Raw genomic sequence first — 23,323 nt, 5'->3', positions numbered from 1 at the left:
ATTATGGGCAATGGGGCAGCTTTGGGTCATGGACACTAAATATGATTTTCTAGATTGCAAAATGTTTGGCCCAAGAGTATGGTTATCCATTATGCCACTCTTCTTAAAAGAGGTTAATTAATATAGCAAAAAAGCATATCAGGTACATGCTGGACACATTGGGCACCCTGCTAGGGCTATGCTAGTACCAGGGACATGACTATACATAAGATTACCATACCGACACACATTTAACAAAAGGAGCAATCTGCTTGTTTTTGCTAACCATTTAGACTACACTACTAAAGCCATGCTAACCATATGATACTCTGCAAATTATAGGCCAAATACACTGAACACTCTTGCAGGGACCTGGTGAACATTTAACAACACTGCCAGGGGCAAACCTATTGCAATGGATTTGCTGTAATACCCACTTCAAGATCGCAATATATATATATATATATATATATATATATTGTGGGGTTAGCTCAGGTGGGGGATCTCCTTCCCTGGGACAAAGGTAGACCGCACAGCAGGCTTTCGTCAAAATCTGACTGGTTGTCAGTTTTATTTAAAAGGTTTGCAGAAAATATCAAAATAAACAAAACATCAAAATAAACCCTTGCCATCCAGGCACTAACTAAACAGAAGACATTTCCTCTCTCAGAGGTGAAGGGCTTCTCCCTGTCACCAAAAACAAAACAAAAGCAAACCTTTTCTTGTAGGTATAGTACACACACAGCTCTCTCAGAATACCTCTCTGAGTCCCAGGCCACGAGCAACTCCTTGCTCCAGCCCTGCCCTTTTTATATCACCTGTTGGTGGTCATTAGTGGAGTTCAAACTCTGGTTCGGAACCACCTCTGCCATTGTGGCCCCGAAAACCCGGAGTGGACTCCACCTTACACCTCACAGTATGACCTCATGCGAGGTGACACATATCGTCCATCCATCACTTTGCTGTTCATACTGTCACAATATATATATATATATGTTGCAGCTTTGAAGTGGTTTACCAGGGTTATGGCTGAAGCTATCGGTCATAACCCAGTATTTGTTTTTCCAACCAGCTATTCTCTTTCTCATAAAAGCAATCTGAGTGGCTGATTAGCCCCTGGGTCGCTTTTAGAATCATTTTATTCTCCAGGGTCTCTGCTTAAAAAACATTTATAATGTTTGGGGTTCTAAGTAATTTTCCAGCAGAAAATACTTAATTTTAATTGTAAACAAAAAGTGCCAGAAAAGGCTTGGTCCTTAGGTGGGTAATATACATACTGAGTGCACTGTACATTTTGCAATAAATATTTATAACACATGGACTGCATATATGTAGAGCCCTGGCAAGGTTATGCTAAATAAGGTGAATCCCACTAAACACTGTGCAATGGACATGCTTAACTCTTACTTCTCTGGGCACTCTGAGCACATGTGAACCCCTGATAAAGACATGCCAGATGAAATATGGCACTCTACCAGGTGCACATTGAATCCATTGAACAACCTGTTAAGGTCATGAACATATACTGCCTACTTTGCCAAAGATATTCTGAGCACATTAACTACTCTGCCAAAGACATGCTGAGCAACAAACATTTTTCTGGGACATGTTGTGCTACTATGTCAATACCTTCTGTAAGGTACATGCTGAATACAAGGAGCAATTTTAGAGAAATACTGAGAACTTTGGACATTCTTTCAAAGATATGTCAAGCACATCAGATTCTTTGTCAGGAACTTGCCAAGCAAATTGGATAATTTTTCAGGGTCATGCCAAGTTTATGAAAAAAAAAGGTATTTCTATATTATGAGCAGACCATGACAAAAGCTGTTGTATATCTTGTGTTGCTATAAAACCTTTGAAGATTTGAAACTGATCCATAGCACAAAATGGAAACCTATGATTCACATAATTTTAAGCACTCAAGAAGTTCCATCCATGTCACTACACAAATCAGTCAGAAGCAGGGTGTAGCATGATGTATTTTTGTAATGCTGTAATGTATCTTATGTTTAGGATTAAAGCCAACTCTAAGGGTTGAGTAATTGTGTATTAGTAATGATTGTTTACTGCTAAAATACTGAGCAAAATTATATACTTTTTTATGTTCACAAAGGCCTGTTTTGTTAAACTAGCATTTGTAATGTTGAATTCAGAATTTGTTGTTATGTACTACAAGTTCATAGTGACCAATATACACCATCTGGTTTGGCTTAAAATATGGTAGGAATACCATTTATGACTTAGAAATCCATTATATTATCTCACTAAGCTGCAATGAACATGCAAAAGTAGTACTGCCAAAATCTCTCCTATGTGGTTTTCATATCCTACACTCCTGTTGTGAAAATCCTTACAAGAAATAGTGCTAATCACTCTACTGAATAAATATCTGTACAAGGGAGCCATCAGCAACTAAGAAAGTAACTATAGCTTACACTTGTTCATCTGTGTTTTGACAGCATTTTGCTGTTTGCCATTTTTATTGAGTATTTTCTGTAATATTCAACCAAAAAGGCAAAATTCAAGGTTTAACATTACAGTGGAATGTAATAAACTGTCATTCTATGAAACATCCAGTTGGACACTAAAACATGTTCATGATCAGGAATTGCTATAAATGTTGTCTATTCTGTATTATTTCTGTACACAGCAAATAAAAAATGTCATCTAACTTCTTGTTATCCAGGTTTGGATGCTTTATTGTTGGTTGGACTGGAAGGTGTGCATAATTTTAAAGAATTACAGGAACTTGAGTTTGGAAGAGGGTTCTCCTACGAACAGCCACTAAGTGTTGGAATTTATGATTTGCCGAGTGTAATGCTAAAAGAAATCGTAAGTTTTAAATTGAAATAACTACATTATACATTAGCTATTTTTTATTTTCATTTTTATTATATGTTTGCTTTCATAACTATCTCAGTTTTATGTCCATTTTGACAGGACACAGTTGCTGAAAGAAAATGTTGCAAAGTCATTTGTAAATGTCTCGGACATGCTGGTCCTCGTGGTCTTCCTAGTCCTTCAGGTTCAAAGGTGAGACTATTCAACTGAATCAATATATTTATTTTTCTGATGATTCATGTTACATTTGTGTTAAATACAGCTAGGATAAGTACCTGAAGGTGTTTGTATTGACTTCCTGTCATCCTCTACACTGTAGGACATTGACTACTACTGCAGTCCCTTTTGCATACAGGCATAATTGCTTATGCTCTTTGAATAGATGCATGTTATCTCTTACTCATGTGCATAGCCCAAACACTTTTTTAGCATTGATTAAAGTAGGGAAGGGTTAGACCCCATTATTATCTGTGTCTCCTATAGGGAGATCCTCCTATTTGTTTCTTCTGATGATTATTGCATCTGAGACAGAAAGTCAGTGGAGATCCAAAATATTACAGTTCTCACCAGAAAAAAAGTTGAGGGCAATTCTAATGATAGGGAAATCTGCTGCAGTAATAACTGTCTAAGATGAGAATTCCTCTTCCCAAATTATAGAGATTTCCTCTCCTCCTAATGTTTCTCCAGAAGTTTTGGGAAATCTCCCCAGTAGGACACATGCAACAAAAAATAAGCTGACAGGTGTCTAACCCTTTCCAACACTATCCAAAGCAGAAAGGAATTTGCTCAATACATACACCTTAAAGGAAACCTGTATTGAGGGAACATAGAAACTGTAATTGACTGGCCTCTGCTACATATGCTAGTTGCCTGGCTGCCATGGTGATCTAATGTCTACAATGCTCTTTGTGGCACACGCCTGGCATTAGTATGCAGAGACTTCTGACTCTAGCCTGCAACCTTCCAGTTTGTTCAGGGTCCGTTCCTCAAAGTATTGAGACTGAGGGAAACATGGGGATGCCATGGTGGGCCATATTCTGGAAATGCTATCTATCTGGCTATTTTCACCTTCAGTACTTTAGGACACTTACCTGAAACAAACATTCACATTGGGCATGACAAGGTGAAGTCAGAGTACTTTGCAGACATCTTTAAAGCTGAACTTCAGTAAGCCTGAGGGAATAAGGTAAAAGGTAAGTAGCTCTATTTATTCCATGCCCCCTAGAGTTGTTATAGTTGGAACGTTCATCCAAATAAAATAAATCTAGGTTACATGAAAATTACGCAGTTTAGCACACTATTTCATTTCTCACAGTTGTATATTTTTTTCTTTAGTTTTCTTGTTCCTAATTATTGGCTGGTTTTGCTCTGTTTGGAGAGTTTTATTCCCAAACTGCACGTATTTATTTTATACTGGATGCGGACGTGTTGTGATCTGCTAACTCATCGCACATGGTCTGTGTTACTGTATTACTATTAAATTAATGGAGTTATAATAAATTTATCCTGTATTCTTGTATGTCTGTTAAATCTGCTAGCATAGCTAGAGAGATAAGTATGCAACCATGTGAAATTTAGCCAGATGTTTTCTGTCTACAAACGTAGGTGCAGTACTGAGGATCTTTGATAATTTAAGACTACAATTGGAAATGTATTTGTGTATGTTTCTTATTTAACCTCTTTTATGGCCACATATTGTTTTATGGCCACACAGCATACAAACCTACCTTACGTACCTAGATATTACCTTTTAAAAGTAGTGATGACATGATCACTGGGATGAATATAACCTTTGCAAAAAGTAGACTTTAGAAAAGTATGGGGAGTAAATACAAGACCAGAAGACAAGATAAGAATATTCTATTAGTTTGGAATTTGAATGCCAAAAGATACAAGAGCATGGAGCAGGTGAGTTCACACTCTTTACACTAAATGATTGCAAATGTAAAAAAGGCATGTAGGTTCTATTTTTATAGTGTATTTTTACATTTATAGTTGACTTTGACTGTGGGAACAGATGTGATGTCTGTCCCATTAATTGTATGAACAGACAGAGTGTATGGAGCTCATTTGTATTTTGTGTTTTTGTCCTTAGGGAAGGCCTGGAGTAAAAGGGTCTCCTGGACATCCTGGGGAGGAAGGTGGACCTGTACGTAAAATTTACTAAATCTTACTTGATTAGAATAAACAAATTTAAAAAACAGTTTAAATTTAAATTTAATATAATTTAAAAAGTTACAGCACATTGGATTTGACATTTGTTTGGGTAAATGTGGAACCATGTATTGTACCGGGAAATCATCTTATTAGAGAGTTGGGTAAGACATTCTACAATTGTAGGCAAGTTTATGAAGTTGTCAATAGGGCATTCAGCAAACATTCTGCAGGTTAATCTTCCAGGTGATTTGAATGAGAGTGATTGATTCTCCCACTGGAGAAGTTTTGGTGAAAGTCACATTCACGGCTGACAATTTCAGTTTTACCTCATGTCCCAGTACTCACACAAGAAGATAGGGAGAGTCTCCTCAACAAGAAAGTGTTTAGCAATAAAAACATGACAGGGATTTTAACTCTTTCTCATTCTGTTAAAAAAAGTGAGCATCAAGAGCTGGCTGGAGCTGAACATTAAAGTGAAGCTGTATTCAGACACAGTGTATAAATAGGCAAGAAAATAATAATTCAGGCCCTCAGAAGTGCTTACACATGTCTTCAGTTGTCAGTAAAACCTTGGTTGCTTTATCATGCAAATATAAGCGTCCATTAGAAAGGCTCCATTCTGCCTCCAACGCCTCTCTTTTGGCAGGGATGGGCCAGTGATGAGGCACAGAAGGAGAGAGGGGGTGAGGCTATAGTGCCCTCAATAAGACTATGGAGGACTTCTAAGACATAAGTAAAATTGTGCAGTTGTCTCTTGCATAAACAAATGAAAGTATACCTAAATCCATTAAAAAAAGAAGATATTGCAGCTTATCAGTCTTTAGGTGTGTTGACTGCATCAGTTTTCTTTTTCCAAAGGAAGAAAACTACCAGTTGGCCATACCAAAAATCGAGTGTCCTTATAACTTCCTAGGCACTGGACTTAAATTTCAATCAGTTATCATCTTTCTCAGATATCTTCTGTTAGTTTGCAACTTTTTTCTTTAATGTAATGGAACTTAAGCAGAAGAGGTATATCTAGTCGGGCAAGCAGCCTAGGGTGGCAACACTGTTCCTTTATAGTTATAGTGCAGTGAGAGACTGCTGTTACCTTGTCAGCCTAGGACAGGGAGTACAAGACAAGCAGAATCTACTTTAATATTGCTGTATTGTGCCAGATGCTTGAATATACTGTATGTCAAATGTTCTGGTATTCTCTTCCTATGTAATATTTTGATGCTGTGTTTAATTAATGCAATGTCATATAAATCTGAATTTTCCAATGTGAAAGAAGATGGCTCTAAAACAACCGTGGAAAACACTGTAATGGTGTCCAAATGTGACACCACATAAATATTAAATCAGTGTTTTCACATTTTGAAAATTGTCATATTATTTTGAAGAGTTTTTACCATTGTACAAATCATGATTACCTTCATATGCATGTGGCTTTTGTAGAAAATCAGCAGCTTTGGTCCCTTCTGCTCGCAGCACCATAGTAGGTAGCTTCTTATACTGCACAATTTCGTCATTACAGCAGTTGTCATTTTGAGTAGAGATTCTAAATCTTGTTAATATAATAACAATTATAGTAGAAAAATATAATGTAAACTTTCCAACTTACTCTTTTGCTTAGGGTGACAGAGGGCTACGTGGACTAAATGGAACACGGGGAGAAGATGGATGCCCAGGATCCAGAGGAACAAAGGCAAGTTTTTACAGGCAATGTAAAATACAACGTATTTCATATTGCTGTATTATGTATAGCTTTCTACAAGCGCAGTAATCTGTGAATATAGAGGCAATTGCCTGACCCATAATTGACTATTGCATAATTCTAGGGCCTCCCCACGAAATCATAAATAAAACAGCAATCGCTGAGGAATTTTATCAATATTCATACTAAATAAATTTTCTTTGTGTAGATTTTAAAGAATATGAACTTAACAAGGTTTAAAAAACAGAATTATGTGCATAAATGAACAGTATACCTACAGAATTTACAGCAAATAAACCCTTGGTTTTGGTAATGTTTCCTGCATGAACTTTCACGCTGTCTATCTGATCAAAGCCACCTGTGCCAGTGGAACTAAAGCCATAGTAGCACCCTAAAACATTTGCCATAATGTGCTTTCTCACAGGTTAGGACAGGCTTACCTCCTAGTTTAACCTGCTCCATTGTTGTAAGGTCTATGCTCCACACTGCTGCTGCCATCTTTTCCTGGTCTTCATTCAGCCCAGCATTTTCTTTCTTAGGTCGCTGAGAGATTCCCATGCTAGCATACATTATCACAGCAACTGGCTCCTACTATTAGCACGTCTGAAGTGTATACTGCACATGCAGAAAAATATTTTGTACACATTTTTTTCTCATTTATCCATTATAGCAAGAGCATTAGCATTTGAGTTAAGAGCTAACTCTAACTGCAATTCTGTGAATGACTTTCGCATAAAAGATCTTTTAACTATGTGTTAGTTGCTGTTAGGCTGTTTACTGGAAATGTTTTCAATATTCCAGATTACTTACAAAAATACATAAAAAACAGTTCAAAGGACACATAGTAAGGATACATACCGTATTTTTCCCTCCATAAGACTCACCTGACCGTAAGACGCGCCTAGGTTTTAGAGGAGAAAAACAAGAAAAAAAATATTCTGAACCAATGGACTGCAGACAGTACAGGGGATGGCCAGAGACTGCGGACACAGTACTGGGGATGACCAGAGACTGTGGACACAGTACAGGAGATGACCAGAGACTGCGGACACAGTACAGGAGATGACCAGAGACTGCGGACAGAGTACAGGGGATGACCACAGACTGCGGACACAGTACAAGGGATGACCAGAGACTGCGGACACAGTACAGGGAATGACCAGAGACTGCGGACACAGTACAGGGGATGACCAGAGACTGTGGACACAGTACAGGAGATGACCAGAGACTGCGGACATAGTACAGGTGATGACCAGAGACTGCAGACAGTACAGGAGATGACCAGAGACTGCGGACACAGTACAGGTGATGAAAAGAGACTGCGGACACAGTACAGGTTATGACCAGAGACTGCGGACACAGTTCAGGTGATGACCAGAGACTGCGGACACAGTACAGGGGATGACCAGAGACTGTGGACACAGTACAGGGGATGACCAGAGACTGCGGACACAGTACAGGTGATGACCAGAGACTGCGGACACAGTACAGGGGATGACCAGAGACTGCGGACATAGTACAGGTGATGACCAGAGACTGCAGACAGTACAGGAGATGACCAGAGACTGCGGACACAGTACAGGTGATGACCAGAGACTGTGGACACAGTACAGGGGATGACCAGAGACTGCGGACACAGTACAGGGGATGACCAGAGACTGCGGACACAGTACAGGTGATGACCAGAAACTGCGGACACAGTACAGGTGATGACCAGACACTGCGGACACAGTACAGGTGAAGACCAGAGACTGCAGACACAGTACAGGTGATGACCAGAGACTGCGGACACAGTACAGGTGATGACCAGACACTACGGACACAGTACAGGGGATGACCAGAGACTGCGGACATAGTACAGGTGATGACCAGAGACTGCAGACAGTACAGGAGATGACCAGAGACTGCGGACACAGTACAGGGGATGACCAGAGACTGCGGACACAGTACAAGGGATGACCAGAGACTGCGGACACAGTACAGGGAATGACCAGAGACTGCGGACACAATACAGGGGATGACCAGAGACTGTGGACACAGTACAGGAGATGACCAGAGACTGCGGACATAGTACAGGTGATGACCAGAGACTGCAGACAGTACAGGAGATGACCAGAGACTGCGGACACAGTACAGGTGATGAAAAGAGACTGCGGACACAGTACAGGGGATGACCAGAGACTGCGGACACAGTTCAGGTGATGACCAGAGACTGCGGACACAGTACAGGGGATGACCAGAGACTGTGGACACAGTACAGGGGATGACCAGAGACTGCGGACACAGTACAGGTGATGACCAGAGACTGCGGACACAGTACAGGGGATGACCAGAGACTGCGGACATAGTACAGGTGATGACCAGAGACTGCAGACAGTACAGGAGATGACCAGAGACTGCGGACACAGTACAGGTGATGACCAGAGACTGTGGACACAGTACAGGGGATGACCAGAGACTGCGGACACAGTACAGGGGATGACCAGAGACTGCGGACACAGTACAGGTGATGACCAGAAACTGCGGACACAGTACAGGTGATGACCAGACACTGCGGACATAGTACAGGTGAAGACCAGAGACTGCGGACACAGTACAGGTGATGACCAGAGACTGCGGACACAGTACAGGTGATGACCAGAGACTGCGGACACAGTACAGGTGATGACCAGAAACTGCGGACACAGTACAGGTGATGACCAGACACTGCGGACACAGTACAGGTGAAGACCAGAGACTGCGGACACAGTACAGGTGATGACCAGAGACTGCGGACACAGTACAGGTGATGACCAGACACTGCGGACACAGTACAGGTGAAGACCAGAGACTACGTACACAGTACAGGGGATGACCAGAGACTGCGGACACAGTACAGGGGATGACCAGAGACTGCGGACACAGTACAGGGGATGACCAGAGACTGCAGACATAGTACAGGTGATGACCAGAGACTGCGGACATAGTACAAGAGATGACCAGAGACTGCAGACATAGTACAGGAGATGACCAGAGACTGCATACATAGTACAGGGGATGACCAGAGACTGCAGACATAGTACAGGTGATGACCAGAGACTGCGGACATAGTACAGGAGATGACCAGAGACTGCCGACAGTACAGGGGATGACCAGAGACTGCGGACACAGTACAGGGGATGACCAGAGACTGTGGACACAGTACAGGTGATGACCAGAGACTGCGGACAGTACAGGGATGACCAGAGACTGCGGACATAGTACAGGGGATGACCAGAGACTGCCAACAGTACAGGGGATGACCAGAGACTGCGGACACAGTACAGGGGATGACCAGAGACTGTGGACACAGTACAGGGAATGACCAGAGACTGCAGACACAGTACAGGGAATGACCAGAGACTGTGGACATAGTACAGATGACCAGAGACTGCAGACAGTGCAGGGGATGACCAGAGACTGCAGACAGTAAAGGAGATTACCAGAGACTGCGGACCTTTGGGGAGGGAGGGGGAGCGGGTACCTGAATTTGACACTTTGGTGCTTTGTGAATGGCCTGGAGCCTTCTGGGACCTGTATGTGTCCCAGAAGACGCCAGACCATTCACAAAGCGCAGCGCTTCTCATGCATGCACAGTGGGCACCCGGCTGTCACAGAAGCCGCCGCGGGAAGACTGCAGCGCTGGAGCGAGGAATAGGTAAGGTCCTGCAGGAGAGAAGGGCTGAGTGGCTGGCCCGATATTCTGACATGGTGGCGGCAGAAATACCGGACCGTCCGCTTTACATTCGCTCCATAAGCAGCGCTGACATTTTCCCCCCTTTTTTGGGGGGAAAAGTGCGTCTTATGGAGCGAAAAATATGGTATGTCTTTGATCTTACTATCTAGGTAAATTAGACAATGTGATCCCCATAGTTTTAAATATTTGTATTTTTTATTACATTTTTACAAAGTTTTACAAATTGCACAAAGAGCAAAATAAGAATGATGGAGCCAGTAGGCAGAAGACATTGTACAGAATAGTCTAACATGCATACTCATTGATGGCCTAGATTGCTCAAATAAGTAAAATCATAGTCTATCAGTTAAATACCAGAAAGGGTTGTGTTATCAGAAAAAAATGGGGTTACAAAACTAACAAAGCAAGCAAAAATCAAGTAACAGCCAATGAGGAATAGGGAAAGACTCAAACAATATGAAAAAAAGCAAAAAAAAAACGAAACTAAACAGTAAGGTGTTATATATATACACCAACTTAACTATTAGGATATACAGGAACAAACAAATCACACCAGAAGGGAAGCCATATTGGCTTTCCTCTGCTTAGACTTGTCTATGCATAATCAGCAGATATCAGAAGACACACTCATCTGATTAATGTCCTGGCAGTTGGTGTGATACATATTTTCCTGCCGTACTTGGACAATCTGTGATATGGTGATGTCAGAATTGTTCCAGTGAAAAGCCACTTCGACTCTATGTATTGTATCATTATTTAGTATGTTTTATTTACAAACGTTTGTTTTATTTTTTATAGGGTTCACGAGGCTTTAGAGGAGATAAGGTGAGCTATGACTGCACTTAGTTAAAGTTTGATGATTGTTACTTTGATTCACGTAAATAATTCTTATAATTAAAGGTAGAAGCAGGAATGTTGTATGTGTGCTCTACTGTTATTGTAAATTGGCAAGTAGAAACATTTGTAAAGATTGTATGTGTATATTTGTACTCTGGCACTTCCTAACTGTAAACATGATAAAGCAAAACTACAATGTACATAGTTTCAGAAATACATAACCTGTCTTTTTTTTTTTTTTTTTAGGGAGATGATGGGGAGCATGGAATTGATGGTATACCCGGAGAACAGGTGAAACAAATGTTTTGAAAATATGTTACTTGTGCAATATAACAATGTTTACAAAAATCTATCAATTCCATCTATTCATCTAGAAAAGGAAAACAAATTCCCAGTGAGACAGCTTCCTATTTTTTACTTAATATGGGAAAAAATCCTTTCTTAACCCTGACAAAGGCTGTCATATTGATTCTCTGGATCGATAGCTTCCATAATCATTATACACTGCTCAAAATAATTAAAGGAATACTTTGAAAACACATCAGATCTCAATAAGGTAAAATATCATGCTGAATATCTATACTGATATGGACTGGGTAATGTGTTAGGAATGTAAGAATGCCCCATCGTTTGATGGAAATTAAAATTATCAACCTACAGAAGACTGAATTCAAAGACACCCCGAAAATCAAACTGAAAAAATGATGCAGCAGGCTAGTCCATTTTGCTGAAATTTCATTGCAGCAACTCAAATTGGTACTCGGTAGTTTATATGGCTCCCACATGCTTGTATGCATGCCTGACAATGTCGGGGCATGCTCCTAATGAGACAATGGATGTTGTCTTTGGGTATTTCCTTCCAGATCTGGACCAGGGCATCACTGAACTCCTAGCGGCATCGGATGGGCCGAAACATGATGTCCCAGAGGTGTTCTATTGGATTTAGTTCAGGCGAGTGTGGGGGCCATTCAGTGGTATCAATTCCTTCATCCTCCAAGAACTGCCTGCTTACTCTCGCCACATGAGGCTGGGCATGGTCGTGAACCAGGAGGAACCCAGGACCCACTGCACCAGCGTAGGGTCTGACAATGGGTCCAAGGATTTCATCCCGATACCTAATGACAGTCAGGGTGCCATTGTCTAGCCTGTAGAGGTCTGTACATCCCTCCATGGGTATGCCTCTCTAGACCATCACTGACCTATTACTAGTGGGGCCTAGAGCCCACTAAAGGACGTCAGGCCCTCAGGCCACTCTCACGAAGTCTGTTTCTGATTGTTTGGTCAGAGACATTCACACCAGTGGCCTGCTGGAGGTCATTTTGTAGGGCTCTGGCAGTGCTTATCCTGTTCTTGCTTGCACAAAGGAGCAGATACCAGTCCTGCTGATGGGTTAAGAACCTTCTACGGCCCTGTCCAGCTTTCCTAGAGTAACTGCCTGTCTCCTGGAATCTCCTCCATGCTCTTGAGACTGTTCTGGTAGACACAGCAAACCTTCTGGCAATGGCACGTATTGATGTGCCATCCTGGAGGAGTTGGACTGCCTGTGCAACTCTGTAAGGTCCAGGTATCGCCTCATGCTACCAGTAATGACACTGACTCTAGCCAAATACAAAACTAGTGAAAAACAGTCACAAAAGATGAGTAGGAAAAACAATGTCAGTGGCCTCCATCTGTAAAACCATTCCTGTTTTGGGGGTCGTCTCATTATTGTCCATCTAGTGTACCTGTTGTTAATTTCATTAACACCAAAGCAGCTGAAACTGATTAACAACCCCCTCTGTTACTTAACTGACCGGATCAGTATCCCAGGAGTTTAATTGACTTGATGCTATACTCTGAGTAAAGAGTGTTCCTTTATTTTTTTGAGCAGTGTGGTTGGAGAAGCTATTTGTAAAAATAAAAATCCAATTCCAGTGAAACCTTACTTGCCCCCTAACTTTATTTTTCTAGTGTTTTCTATGTATTTCTGTTATACTTGATAGTCTATGTAATTAGGAGACAAATGTAAACATACTGTACATCATACATACATTACTAAAGGGCTGGCAGTAAGAGTTCAGAACCTTTCTGAGAAGGGTTAGGACTGTGTATGAAGGCACTTCAAATATCAATGAGCACTCAACATTTTAGTTGATCCAGAATACACTGTTGTGAATCAAAAGGAAACAACGCCACTCCAAACGTTGTGTATACTCCTCTATTCCCTCAATGCTCCAGGTGCCAGCCCCAAAGAGCTTGTCCCACTCTGTATAGAAGCAAATACAGAGGATGAGGATGCACTCTGATTATGCCACACCATGGGTTTATTCAATCAGATTGGCTTTTGACACAGACCCTGCCCATAGCCACACCCCACTGACACATCTCTATACCACTGCAATTAAGCCCAACTGGGGTGAAATCCAGCAGAAGGGTGTGGCTATGGATGGGGACAACATCAGAAGCCAGCTTGATTGAATGGTGTAATGTCAGAGTGCAGTCTCATCTTCTGTTTTTGTGATCAAGAATACATGTTAGAAACAGTGAAACAACTCAAGAAGCCATCTAAACTCAGTATACAACAGATCTGTATTGCTCCTATCTATATTGCTCCTAAAACCTTGATCTTGAAATAAAAGTTACTTTTTCTCAAACAGTTTGATTTGATGAGTCTTCTGCATGGGACAGTTATTCTTTGATACTGATGCTTTCAGTGTCAGTAAGGTAAATCTAGCATTTGGGACGTTAAAGAGCAACTGCTCTTTTAGTACAGTTATAATTTTTTTTTTTTTGAGCCACCTCTACACCCTTGCCAGTCATATGTTCAACTGTCTATGATCTACTGAGATCTGAACTGTGCAGGGCACTTTAAAAAATGAGTGTAATTTCACTTACAGTTACATTTTGGGGTTGAGGTTAAAATTAGGTTAAAGTTGTAAACAAGGTACAGATGTTGGGCTAAAGATTAAGGTTAGGATCAGAAGTTAGGGGTTACCAATTACTGTAATAGCTTATAATCATAGATAGCATTTTTAATTTTTCATGTAACAGTTGTGCTTGGTAATTGGCCAAACCCTTTAATATAAGAGCAAGAAGATTATGCTCAGCCCTAAACAAGCTCCAAGTAGAATTGACTGGGAGTTGACATGGAGTAGCTTCTCCTTGCATGTATTGTGGAGCAGCATGAGAAGGTACAGTAAGTATTCGATTCTGTGGCAGTCCAGCTTAAAAGGTGAGCTCATTGCTTTGTCCTGTGTGGAAAAAGCACAGTTTCAAGTTCAGATAAAGTGTTGGAGTTTTATGTTTAAGGTTAGGTAAAGGAAAGGTTGATTTAAAGCAGGGGTCTCCAAACTTTCTAAACAAGGGGCCAATTTACTGTCCTTCAGAGTTTAGGGTTGCCGTTGGGAGTAGAAAATGTCCCGATGTCAATGGGAGGAATTGTGCCCCTTCATTGGTGTCTATGGGGAGAATTATGCTCCAATTGTTGGTATCAGTGGGTGAAATTGTATTTTTTGCGCTATAAAAATAAAAAGGCTGACAATTTTGAGAAAAAAAAACAATATTTTGGATTTTTTGCTATAAAACATGTCCAGTAAAAAAAATTTTAAAATCAAATTTCGTCATAAATTTCGGCCAAAATGCATTCTGCGACATGTCTTTGCTAAAAAAAAAAAACCCAATACGTGTAAATTAATTGGTTTACGTGAAAGTTATAGCGTTTACAAATGGCGGGAAAGATACTCAGATTTTTTTTTTTTATACTAATTATGGCGATGATCAGTGACTTATGGCGGCGATCAGCGACTTATGACAGGACTGGGGGACTGTGGCGGACATTCTGACACTGGGGGGGAACTGACTTGGGGTCACTGACATCCCCAGTGACACCAATACAGTGATCAGTGCAAAAAAAAACCACTGACACTGTACTAAAGGTACTGGGGAGGAAGGGGTTAACTTTTTTATTCGCTGAAAGGGTTAACTGTGTGAGGGGAGTGTTTTACTAGGGGGCGGGGGTGTGTACTGCACGGGGGCACTCTGATCGGGAGAGATAAACTCTTCTCTCCCGATCAGCATGTCAGGACCTGTCAGGGAACTGACAGAAAGTAGAGCTACTGCAGCCCTGCTCTCTGTCAGTGATTGCTGCTAATCGGCGGGACACAGCCAGTAATGACCGGCTGTGACCCGGCGACTGACACCTGCGGCCGGGATCAGCGGTGCAGGTAGGGCGGCAGCACGCCTCGTGCGCGCCCCCTACCTGTTTTGCAAAAGCTCATTTTAAAACGTGCTTTTGCCCAGCCGTGCCACCTTGCCGCCGTATTTCTACAGTGGCTGCGCAGCAAGTGGTTAAAGGTTAGACTGTATTAATTGTTAAGAGAATGCAATTTAGGAGAATTAAACATTTATTATGTAATTACAAAAATATGTTTGTTGCTCCAAATCAGATTACAGTAAGTCCCCAATTTAGGAACATTCGTGTTGTGAACTTTCACAGATACGAATGGACCTCGCATTATGAACATTCATAGATGCGAACAAATCGCGGAAGTAACTCATGTGTCTGACGGACATTGTCACAGTTGTGCTGCTGTGTGCATACTGTACAGTGCAGTGTAAAAGTACAAATAGTTTATTTACAGTATTTTTGTGTATGTTTGTTTTTTTTATGCTGTATAAGACTCACTTTGTCAGACTTATAAGTGTTTGAATATCATTACAGGGTGGGCATGGAACACCTGGATTGCTGGGAGAAACAGGCAGCCCTGGTCCACAGGTAGTCAAATTTCAACTTTTAAACAAAGCAAAAGACTTTCCACATATACTATAGGTGTCAACTGGCAGTACACCTGGGAATGCCTTTCAGTTTTAATTGCTACTTATACTTTCAAGTGGTTCAGCTATTAGATTTAAAAGTGTATTAGGTATGTTGCTTTCAAATTCTTTTTTCATGCTGTATGTTTGTCAGCTATGGCTTTGGGTATGTGATGCATAAGGGAACTTATCAGCTGCTTAAGGTTCTGTGACCGCCAGGGGCCCCCCAAATAACAATTAAAAATAATTTACATTTAAAAATATTTTCTTAGCTTCCATAAAAAAAGAAATGTTTATACCATATACTGTATACATACATATACAGTGAGTTATGCTCTAATGTACCAGATAGAACACAGTGTTGTGCTCAGATGACAAGTTGTACACCATTCAATATTCTATTCAACTTGCCAAAATGGAAAGTTAAAGTTAGTGATTTGGTTGCCATCGGTCTGGTTTTTACTATAAGTATCTACAAAAAAAAGTGTTTGTAATGGGAAAGGAGAGTTTTACCATAATCAGGGGTCAGCAACTCCTACACAAGTAAGAATGATTACCATTATAAGGTGTGTAAATTAGCATAATTATTTAGTTACATCCCAAACTGGGCAGCCATAAAATACATCATCAATTAAATTACCAATAAGAAATATATAATTTTTTCAAAAGCTTGGAGATTAACCAACTTCTAATCATAGTTTTGTGATCAAATAAACATAAATTGACACCTATTTTGTGTTTTTTTTTACTGCCCTGTACAATGTATATCTTTTTAATAAAAAATACCCTAATTTTTCATTTCCAAATGCAGTATACCCACTCAAAATCGGCTGGCTTCCTGTACAGGAATAAAACTTGTAGTGCAAAATGCTTACATTTTTCCATTTTCAGTCTCTGAATCAAGACACTATTTTTTAATTTCAGATGCAATATGCCCACTCCATCACTCAAAGATTGAAACCTGTCCATACAGGCCTAATAGCTGTGGTGCAAATCTGTAACATTTTTTCACAAGACAGATGCTAAGTCCTTAAGTTTGGATTCATTCTCTTTTCTCTCTCTGTACAAAAATGTGACCTATGCAATAAAGGCTTAAAAATGTATTCTTCAAACCAGAATCAATTTTCAGCCTTATAAAATAGATACAAAATTATTCTTTAATATAAATAGTGAATACTTGTGAGCTATTATAAATGAGGCATTCAGTGGATAATATAAAGTTATCTGCTAGTTTAATGTGCTTGGTGCGCTGGCACTTGCACCGACTCACTTGCTAGTGTATATACAATGTTATAAATATATAGTGCCGCGCTCCTAATTATTTGTATATAAATCTCTTATTCCTTGGGGTACATAAATTCATATCTGAGACAATTCATAAATCACTGTGACTAGTGAATAAAATTATTAAATAATAAATGATAATAAATCAATAGTGAATCACTATGGCTAGTGAATCAAAGAAATTATATAAATATAAATAAATCAAGAACCTTCATACATGTGACTGATAACAATCAGCCCTTAATTGAATGTGACTGTGAAAAAATACAATTAAGTTCAAATAAATGCAATCCTAAATTTGTGCCCCTCTAATCTGCTGTGATCACTCCATCTATATTGTGCAAAAACATATATAAATGTGCAAGTGCAAATACATATAATAAAAAACAATGAGTCAAAGTCTTTCAAATAAGTGAAATGTGCAGGTGGATTCCTTATTCCCTCTCGCCGAGTGCTTAGTGGTCTCCCTATGCGCTCACCTTAATATTTGCCTGAATGAATCCAGGCAAATACGCTTTTAATCCTTCCAGGATTGATGGGATGGGATGATACTCTTATGCAAGTTGTTCCAGAAGGTAGGTGTGGATCTATAGGGGTTCTCCTGTGCTCTCCTCTTTCCCCTTGTACAGCTGCTCATAAATAGATATTCTGACCAGCTAGGAATCTCCTAATTCCCCTCCTGGGGTTATCACTTTCTCAGATCCTCCTTGCAGCAATGACAGTACGGGCGAGTTGTTTACATTAAAAGATACTTTTCTCCTAATGAGTCACCTAGGGTGAGACTCCGGATGAAGGCGCCATCTTAATTATCATCATTGTTCTGTCAACCTATATCTGATTGTTTACTTAAGAGAGTAAGGAATTTAAAGAGCAAGAAACAGAAAGTAGCAAGACTATAAAATTGGCATTTTACTGATCATCTAATAAAACGTGGACTGTCTATCACAATCCACTACATCACTGCTACACATAAAAAAAAAATCATTATTTTTGAAAATCAATCTAATTATGACTTTTTTGGAATGAAAATCAGTCATGTTGGGTTGATGCAGATGTACTGTATGTGAGCCAATAAATAATGTAAAAGTAAACTAAATTATTTTTTATTATTAAATTATAATATTACATATTATACAATATGTTGGCTTTGGTACTGTTCCTGAAAATCATAATAGTTTCGAGTCATCTGCAAGCTCATCATTTAAAGGAACTGCATATTTTTAATGTAGACCTTTAAGCTGTCTGAAAAGACCCTCTCCTCACTGAACTATAAATGGCCTTTTTTAGATTAGTACACGCCGACAGGGCACTGCTCAGCTCCCCATGTCCTTTTTTTTACAATCTCTTGCTTATTAGCCCACAAAAGGGCCCTTACTGATTTATAGATTTGGCTTCCAATCAAGTCAATGGGGTTCAGAAAAAGTATCCGTGCGGTCCTTAGGTTCGCAATCTTACCCCAAATCCAAACCAGGGGCATTTGGTTCATAGATACTTACAAAAATGAATTATTTATTGATGTATCTTGTTGTGCTATAATAGTTTATATTTGCTTTAAAATGTTTTAGGGCAACAGGGGACCTCGAGGAGAGCCTGGAGAAAGAGGTGAACCTGGGCTTAGAGGGGACCATGTAAGTATGAGCAAACTTCGTTTCCATCAATCCAGTACAAGTTTATTTCAAAGACATGCTGTGCATTTGCCAGAATACAGTCGGTTTTTATAGAAAATGTCATTATCAGCCAATCCATTTCCAACTACTGTTGTGCAGTGTTAGTCCACAGAAAAAAATTGAGGTAGTGTGGAAGGCATGGGACCTCTGTTATGTTGTTATTGCTGTGTGACTCCTCATAGAGGAAATATCCCCTCTTCTTCTCTGGTAAGCACTGTATTATGGATAAAAATAGGGGAACATTTCTCCAGTGGGGAAACAGGCAACAGTTAAACTTGACAGAGTTTACTAACTAATCCTTCTCACTTCACCAAATAAGAAAGTATTTTAAAAGGTTGTAGTCCCACTGTAAACAAGATATATGGTGGCATAATTATAAAGCAGTAAATGGAACCTTCAGCAAGCATTCAATGCAGGTGAATCAAATGCTGTAATTTTAAACACATGTTCCAGGGAGATACAGGTGCAGTGAATGTTTGCTGAATGTCACATTCATTACTTTATACTGTAAATATACCCCTTAATCTGTGATTTTGTTTCCCAGTATTATCATTACTTCTGAGTTATTTTGTAAAAATGACAGTTTATTGATATAAAGAATAACTTGCTAACTAAATTTTTAGGGTGACCGTGGAATTAATAATAATGTACCTGGACCAAAAGGACAGAAAGGAAAACCAGGACGGCAGGTAAAGAAAGAGAGTGCAAGATGAACTAGATGCTGTGGATTGTGTTTGTTCGTACACCCTAAAGTAGCTTTCTCCTGCTTCCCCTAAGTCCCCACTTTGCACCAATCCCAATGCTTCCAATTAAGCAAGTAGTTATGTATATCCAAGTGCACTCCAAATGGCTTAAGGACCTTAACAAAGGAGTGTCTCCTGAAATTGCAGTGAATGGTGCAAACATAAAGGTCAAGCATCACAAATAGCTCCAGTACACCAAATAGCTATCAAAGAGAAACATTAATGCTCAAATGTAGAAAAAGTCACCTTTTTAGACCATCAAAGGACTTCATCAGGCACCATTAACAGACAGAGGGAAGAAGACCCCAACGTTCTGTGCCTAGCTTGAAACAAAAGGATAGAACATGTTCCTGCTGGCTGCTTTAATAAAGAAAGAACAATATTTTTCATCTTGTTGTGTGGCATTCCTGTTGCTGTACAATTGATTGCTTTGATAGAAACGAGCTAAGCCAGCACCTGAGATGTGATTGTGGAGCCTGATCTTGCTTGGAGCGACATGTGAAATATTCAAACAGTGACAGGTCACTCTAGCCTGATAAAGGAGTCATGGCAGGCTCCTAAACATTGAGCGTGCAATAAAGCAACACACTTGAGTTGATTTACTAAAGGCATGTAGGCTGATTACTTTGCAAGAGAATTGTTGCTTAGTTTAGTAAATGTGGTGAAAATGTACTTTTCACCCAGTCACGTTGAACAGCATAAGACCTCTGAGTTTTGGAAACCAAGCTGGGGAGACCTGTTGCCTTGGGCGACCACATCATAGAGGACATGATCATGAGGCCTGAGACTTCTGGGACAACTGATTGCTATCTGTACCCGAACTGACACAATGCATACTGGGAGTGATCATCGGAACTACAGAGCCTAATCCCTTACTGCCCACAGTTGATGCTATAGAGACCAATCCTCACTTAATAGTCCATTAAATCTTATTGCGGGCAGCTTCACATGCACCACCCTACAGAAGAGCCCCATTAACATCTGGCTAACCTTGACAATTAGGAGCCAGATACTTTAGACACCACCAGGAGTACCCCTTTGCCAGTAAATCATATACCCACCAACTAATTGATTAGCTATTTCTAAGAATAGTGAGGTTTCTTTTATGCCATTCATGCTTTCATGGTTGATGCAATTGTTACTGATACTGTGTGGACTAGTATAATAAGGCTTAACCTTATTGCTGCATAAGTTAATGGCCACAGGTGAGGCTAACCTACCTGTCAGTTATTCTAATGTTTCTGTTGTCCTGTTTGATTTTTCTATGCATTGCAATTGTGTACCCTTCAATAATACATTCATCCTATTATTTCACAAGTTGCTTGTGGTCTATTTTCTGTGTACCATCATAGAGTGGTAGAATATTACCACATAATCTACACAGATGTGAGTAACCTATAACCAGGTGTTGTATAGGAAAAAATAACATGCTGTTCCTTTGAATATCAATAAACCAAATATGCACAGAGAATGCTAATCTCAAAAATAACACATCAGTACACAAATTGTGATAGTCATACAACTTATGAAAAATATAAGTTAATTCTACACAGTATACTGTGACCTGTGATGCTAAACACTAATTCACTTGCATGTGCCCATACAATGTGATCAGTCCTCCAAACACAACATAAACTTGCTTATATAAGTGCTCCAAATCTCAGTGCTGCAAATATCCACCTCTAAGTGCAGTGCCTGCTCACCTTAATATTAGACCTAAAAGAAATAAGTCATACAGCGTTTAGGTGAGTATCATTCTGTGGATCAACCTCCAGCTCTTTACAGCCACTTCTAAATGTGGTCCCTTTAAGAGACGCCACCTTGCTGGTTTCAATGTTGAATGTTTCTCATTCAACCAAACTAACAAACGTTTTTCCACCTCTTCCAGCACTTGTGTCCTCTGCTTGGTTAACATTGTTACTCCTTTTGCCACATCAGCTCCTTTGATGGCAGATTTCTTCGAAATAGTGGAGATTGTTGACTTCGCCATCTTGTAGTCCGAGGCCAGATCAGTCACACGAAAACCACGGTCATGCTTTTCTACAATTTCTTTCTTCAACTCTACATTTATTTTCTTCACAACCTTATTCTTACCATTCTTGCTCTGCACTTTCTTTTTACCACTATGCTTGCTCTGCACATTCTTATCACCTTCATTACTGCTCTGCACTTACTTTTTACCACTATGCTTGCTCTGCACATTCTTGTCACCTTCATTACCGTTCTGCACTTACTTTTTACCATCATGCTTGCTCTGCACATTCTTGTCACCTTCATTACTGCTCTGCACTTACTTTTTACCATCATGCTTGCTCTGAACATTCTTGTCACCTTCATTACCGCTCTGCACTTTCTTTTTACCACCATGCTTGCTCTGCACAATCTTGTCACCTTCATTACCGCTCTGCACATTCTTGTCACCTTCATTACTGCTCTGCACATTCTTTTTACCTCCATGCTTGCTCTGCACATTCTTGTCACCTTCATTACCGCTCTGCACGCTCTTGTCACTTTCATTATCACTTTGCACTTTCTTTTTACCTTCATTACCTCTCTGTACGCTCTTGTCACCTTCATTACCGCTCTGCACTTTCTTTTTACCACCATGCTTGCTCTGCACATTCTTGTCACCCTCATTACCGCTCTACACGCTCTTGTCACCTTCATTATCACTCTGCACTTTCTTTTTACCTTCATTACCTCTCTGTATGCTCTTGTCACCTTCATTACCGATCTGCACTTTATTTTTACCACCATGCTTGCACTGCACATTCTTGTCACCTTCATTAACATTCTGCATGTTCTTGTCACCTTCATTACTGTTCTGCACTTTCTTTTTACCACCATGCTTGCTCTGAACATTCTTTTCACTTTCATTACCGCTCTGCACTTTCTTTTTACCACAATGCTTGCTGTGCACATTCTTGTCACCTTCATTACCACTCCGTATTTTCTTTTCAACAACATGCTTGCTCTGCACATTTTTGTCACCTTCATTACAGCTCCACACTTTCTTTTTACCACCATGCTTGCTCTGAATTTTCTTTGGAGTCATACTGGATGTCCGCTACAGTATGTGCTAAAAAGTACACAAAAAAACTTTACAGCAAGTGTGCACAGGGATGTACAATACTGTACAGTATATGCTAAAAGGCACAACAAAAAGCTTCTCAGTACTGTAAGTGTCTTCACAGTACACTTTCAGTGTCTGCCTGTGACTGCGACCTACAGGAAGTCACGACCAATTGTCAGAACAGGGAAGATGGCTGTAGCTCGTGTTCATGAAAGAAAGGGAGTTTGCGAACTGTAGCAAATTTTTGTGAACTCTTCTGTTCACAAACCGAGTTGTTCATGAACAGAAGCGTTTGTGAACCAAGGTATCACTGTATTATAATAAGGCTGAGCACTTCTATCATTTTAGAAATCCTTAGCATACATTTTACACTTTAGACTACAGTCACTTCACACATTATTCTCTTTTACTGATCTCATGAAAGGCAAGAAAATAAAATCATCATATGTTACTTTGTTATAGATTCTAACAGAATAGTTCAGTAGATGGCAGTTATATCATGAGCAGTTTAGGATGACCTAATGTTTCATGTTCAAT

General features: G+C 40.0%; 1 protein-coding gene across 1 annotated transcript in view; it reads left to right on the top strand.

Moving 5' to 3' along the window:
- The window catches only part of LOC149447777 (collagen alpha-4(VI) chain-like), a 194,016-nt gene that overhangs the window by 80,952 nt on the left and 89,741 nt on the right, over positions 1–23,323 (top strand). The window contains exons 12-20 of the mRNA XM_089652063.1: positions 2,669–2,814; positions 2,923–3,015; positions 4,919–4,972; positions 6,596–6,667; positions 11,190–11,216; positions 11,475–11,519; positions 15,928–15,981; positions 18,869–18,931; positions 19,594–19,659. Of these exons, the coding sequence (XP_089508189.1) occupies positions 2,669–2,814; positions 2,923–3,015; positions 4,919–4,972; positions 6,596–6,667; positions 11,190–11,216; positions 11,475–11,519; positions 15,928–15,981; positions 18,869–18,931; positions 19,594–19,659 (620 nt within the window). The remainder of the gene's footprint in view (positions 1–2,668; positions 2,815–2,922; positions 3,016–4,918; positions 4,973–6,595; positions 6,668–11,189; positions 11,217–11,474; positions 11,520–15,927; positions 15,982–18,868; positions 18,932–19,593; positions 19,660–23,323) is intronic.

Source organism: Staurois parvus, unplaced genomic scaffold, assembly GCF_062004578.1.
Source record: "Staurois parvus isolate SC_StPar_1 unplaced genomic scaffold, SC_StPar_1.0 ptg000670l, whole genome shotgun sequence".
Classification (NCBI taxonomy): Eukaryota; Metazoa; Chordata; class Amphibia; order Anura; family Ranidae; genus Staurois; species Staurois parvus.
The sequence above is the reverse complement of the archived record's forward strand: the minus strand, read 5'-3'. Positions and strand labels throughout refer to the sequence as shown.